Genomic DNA, 4,080 nt, shown 5'->3' on the forward strand with positions numbered 1-4,080 from the left:
ATAATATATATATATATATATATATATATATATTCATTTATATATTTATTTATGACCTTAGGTGGATTTTTTGGCCTCGATGCATTATGGGATTGTCTGCTGAATAAATTTTTGGAGCAGCCTTCAAATCAGTAGTGCACTTATAATGTTTTAAAGCCCATCTCACTAGGTTTTTTTTTTTACATACTGTGTGACATTGTGATGTTTGTTGCTAGTGTTACCAAAAAACATGGCTCCCATACCCAAAGCAAAAAAAAGCACAAGTGAAACAGTACCTTATTGTGTAAGACCACCACATTGTGACTGTCAGCGTTCATCCAAGTGTCCATGGCTTTGCAGATGCTGCAGATCTTATCCAGGGCTGGAGCGTGATGGTCCGGCCAGCCAAAATCCAGCACCTTACGCAAACAAACACAGCGGAGTGCAAGTAAGAACAAAGGAACAAAAATCTCCACATTAGATAATGTTAAAAAAGTGAAAGTAAATACTACTTACTTTGGGATTCAGCTTGGAGATATCATATCGCTTTTCACTGAGGTTGAAGAGCTGTAAAAATGTCATGTTTAGTTTATTAAAGTAATAAATAACACCAATAAAAATAAATAAATTATATGAATCTAAATAAAATGTTTTCACTATTATTTACCTTTTTTTTTTCCAAAATCTGTAATAGCACTGCAACTACTAAAACACTTATATTAGTACTCAAAGCTATTGAGTTTTGAGGTCTCACCAAGTAGTTGTCACCATGTTTGGAGCGTAGCATGGTGGCGACCTCCTTTATGTTAGCGCTGTAGCTCGGCTCTTCTACATTACTGGGGAAGCTCACAGAAATGATGCGCTCTGTGATGTAGACCAGGTCCACCTCATAGTTTTCCTCCATGGCCTGGATCAGACTCAAGCTCCTGCAAAAGCCAGAAGATCAGAGAATGGTTAGAGAACTTCAGCATTTACAATTCATGTCTACAACCCTTGGTGTGCATCGAAGGCATCGAACTCACAACATTCGCTCAAGCACAAGCAAGTCTTGTGTCTCACAGCACATGACATCACGAAACCATCCAGTTTTTTTCAGAAGAATGCCTCACCTCAAACATGTCAGCGCTGAACAGTCTATTAAACGCATATCTGATGTTCAGTACGGCTTGAATAAACTATAGTGGGGAAAGATTGATCGCAGAGATAAACAAGAGATATGAAAATATCCTGCATTCCCTGTGTGCAGCAGGGCAGACCAAAGAAAACAATTTGGTCATTGGTGAGGCGTAAGCTTGCCAAGGATGTAACCACAATCAGGCCCCCCATCTGTGACCTCACTCTCTCCTCAGGTCTGGATTTCAAGGCAATCAGAGAGAAGTGCAGCCATCTTTTAATCTAGGGCTTTGTTCCAAAACCTAGTGAGATTCCTAAGTAGGAAGCGTTTTAGTGTGTGCCTGAAATTAAAACTGTTAAAAAATGTACAATGTACATTGTGACAAGCGCTGCATTATTTAAATTTTTTTTTTTAGAATAAATACTTATTAATTAAAAAATAAAAGTAAATTATATATATAAAATATACAGTTTCAATATTACAGTTTATATTATGTTTATATGTATTATTTATATGAATTCAATACATATTAATTAATATTTGTGTGTAAATAAATATTGCATTCTCTCCATCTCTCTCTATATATATGTATATGTATTATTATTATATTATATTAAATACACAAAAAATTAAATATAAAAATATTTAATTTATATAATAATAATTATTATTATTATTATTATTGTTGTTGTTGTTGTAATTATTTATATTTGTATTATGTTATTTATATATTCATTCAGTACAATGTCCAATATATTCTTACAGTTAGTTTTACATAGTTATTTTTGCAACAGGCTACCACCAAGCTTTACTGAAATCACGAGCTTGCTTACTGTATACAATAGTGAGCAGAGCTATTTGTATACGATTCTGCCTTAGAAGCCGACTCCCTATTTAGGGAGCAGACAGTAAGGCAGCTTACTATGTTTTGGAAGAGAGCATTCAAATCAGGGCCAAAGTGTTTGAAGTCTAGCTTTTTGGAAAGATACCTTTTGGTGAAGCCCATTTTTAGCCTTGAAAATCTGGATTTGTTGTGTTTTCTAGGCATTGCAGCCACAGTAAATCAAGTATATCTCTCTACGGCTGATTTTAATCGAAAAGCAGTTTGCATTCAGTGCATTTTGGTGAAATACATGTAAATAACGCATGATTGTGAGTGGTATATGACATATGAACATTGTACTTGCACCACAGTGTTTTGGAAAACAAGTACAACATTACACTACTCTCAGGAGATTCTGGCTAATCTCAGAATGTGCAAAATACAAGGTGTAACAATCCCTGAACACTCCTTTAATATTAAGGATTTCCCCTGGTCCCACAATCATTTTGGAAGCCCATAAGGTTTGTGCGTTCATTCACTTTTAAACAAACATATTCACTAACCTTATTCAATAACCACCCATATTCCATCTTCACCAGGTTCTAAATGCCCTGAAAGAGCACCTAATGTAAATGAAGTCTATTTGTCTATTACTTTTATACTAAAATTGGAAGTATTTATATTTATTAAGTGATGATCAAATAATGTAAAAGGAGTAGATGATTTTAGGTGTGTGGATCTCAAATGCTTTTCATAGATTCTGTGGGCATGTTTGCACTGTTACCTGATTTGCATAATTCCTGAGTTTGCTAAAACAACACAGATAGCGCATGCAAATAAAACAGTGCTATCAGCAGGTGCAATTCATTCTCCAGAACTGAACTACAGTACAGTATCTATTGCACAAACTCCATCTACCAGTGAAAACAAGAATGCGCTTTTTGGCAGAAAATCAAAGGGTCCAATAGTATCTCATTTTAAGAGCCAAAAGAGAGTTTCCCAAAACAAGAGAGAAATAAAATAGCAGCCCATGTAAATAAAAAGCAAAACTTCCCCCTGGTAGCTGAAATGGGAGATATTTGTAGTGATGAATTTCACAAAACATCTTCTCACAGCTGGCATGAACACACCCAACAGCTGAGAGAAATAAGACCATCAGAATGGATCAGAGATCAACTCCAGTGTTATGCAACATGAGACGAATCTTTCATTTGTTTTGATTGCTCTTATCTTTTGGTTTGCATCCATCGAGTTCCAAATAAAAAGGAAATATTTTTATAATCTAAACTATCAATTGAGATTAAGTACCTTTGAATTGTGTGGAAGAAACCAAAAATAGCCATTACGACATTTTTACGTAATATATAAACTTTGTTTTAGTTTAATTTCCATAAATAATGAGGTATAAATGATTACCATTGCATACAATGGCACAGATCCAGACCACAAATCCAGATTACCACTTGTTCATTTACGTAGGGAAAATCAGAATATATATATATACAGGTACATCTCAAAAAATTAGAATATCATGAACCGGTGTGGATAAAAAACATTCCGTGAACAGCGCCGAAGTCCCGATCTGAATCAAGTGATTCGTGATACGCGATCCGATTGGAGCAATTCAAAACAGTGAATAATTTTGCGACGCAATGGTTTAACTGATTCGGAGTTTCAAAAAGCTACGTTGATACTGTAAAATGTATGTTCTTTGCTCACTTTCCTATATAATTTATTCGTAGTTTAAATAACCGTTGAAATTAATTAATCGGCCTAATGTTTTTATTAAATTGTGATCACGTTAAATAGCCAGTTTCAGTCGTATTAAAATGACGACATGACACACATTATCTGGTACTTGTTTAAAAAGACGGGTTATTGATGTGCTTTGTTAACAGATTACACTAACATTATACTTTAAAGCCTTGCTCTGAAAAAAAGTTTTCAAAATCATCCCCCCCTCTGCTTTTTTCACAAATTGCACCCTGTATATATATATATATATTAGGGCTGCACGATAAATCGCATGCGATATTTAACGCGCATCTTATCAGTAAAGCCGCTTCTGTAATCAGCGGTAAATCTCCATCACCTGCGGGCTTTCACATTGAGCAGCATTAACTACACAGAGCCGTTGTTCACTGACGAGTTGCGCAAAACCACG

General features: G+C 35.0%; 1 protein-coding gene across 1 annotated transcript in view; it reads right to left on the reverse strand.

The window, feature by feature from the left end:
* LOC107739685 (tensin-1-like) overlaps positions 1 to 4,080 on the reverse strand; it is a 207,344-nt gene that overhangs the window by 68,111 nt on the left and 135,153 nt on the right. The window contains exons 7-9 of the mRNA XM_016551885.1: positions 734 to 905; positions 496 to 546; positions 276 to 398 (exon numbers count right to left, since the gene is read on the reverse strand). Of these exons, the coding sequence (XP_016407371.1) occupies positions 276 to 398; positions 496 to 546; positions 734 to 905 (346 nt within the window). The remainder of the gene's footprint in view (positions 1 to 275; positions 399 to 495; positions 547 to 733; positions 906 to 4,080) is intronic.

The sequence above is a fragment of the Sinocyclocheilus rhinocerous genome, unplaced genomic scaffold (assembly GCF_001515625.1).
Source record: "Sinocyclocheilus rhinocerous isolate Xijiao unplaced genomic scaffold, SAMN03320098_v1.1 scaffold1482, whole genome shotgun sequence".
Classification (NCBI taxonomy): Eukaryota; Metazoa; Chordata; class Actinopteri; order Cypriniformes; family Cyprinidae; genus Sinocyclocheilus; species Sinocyclocheilus rhinocerous.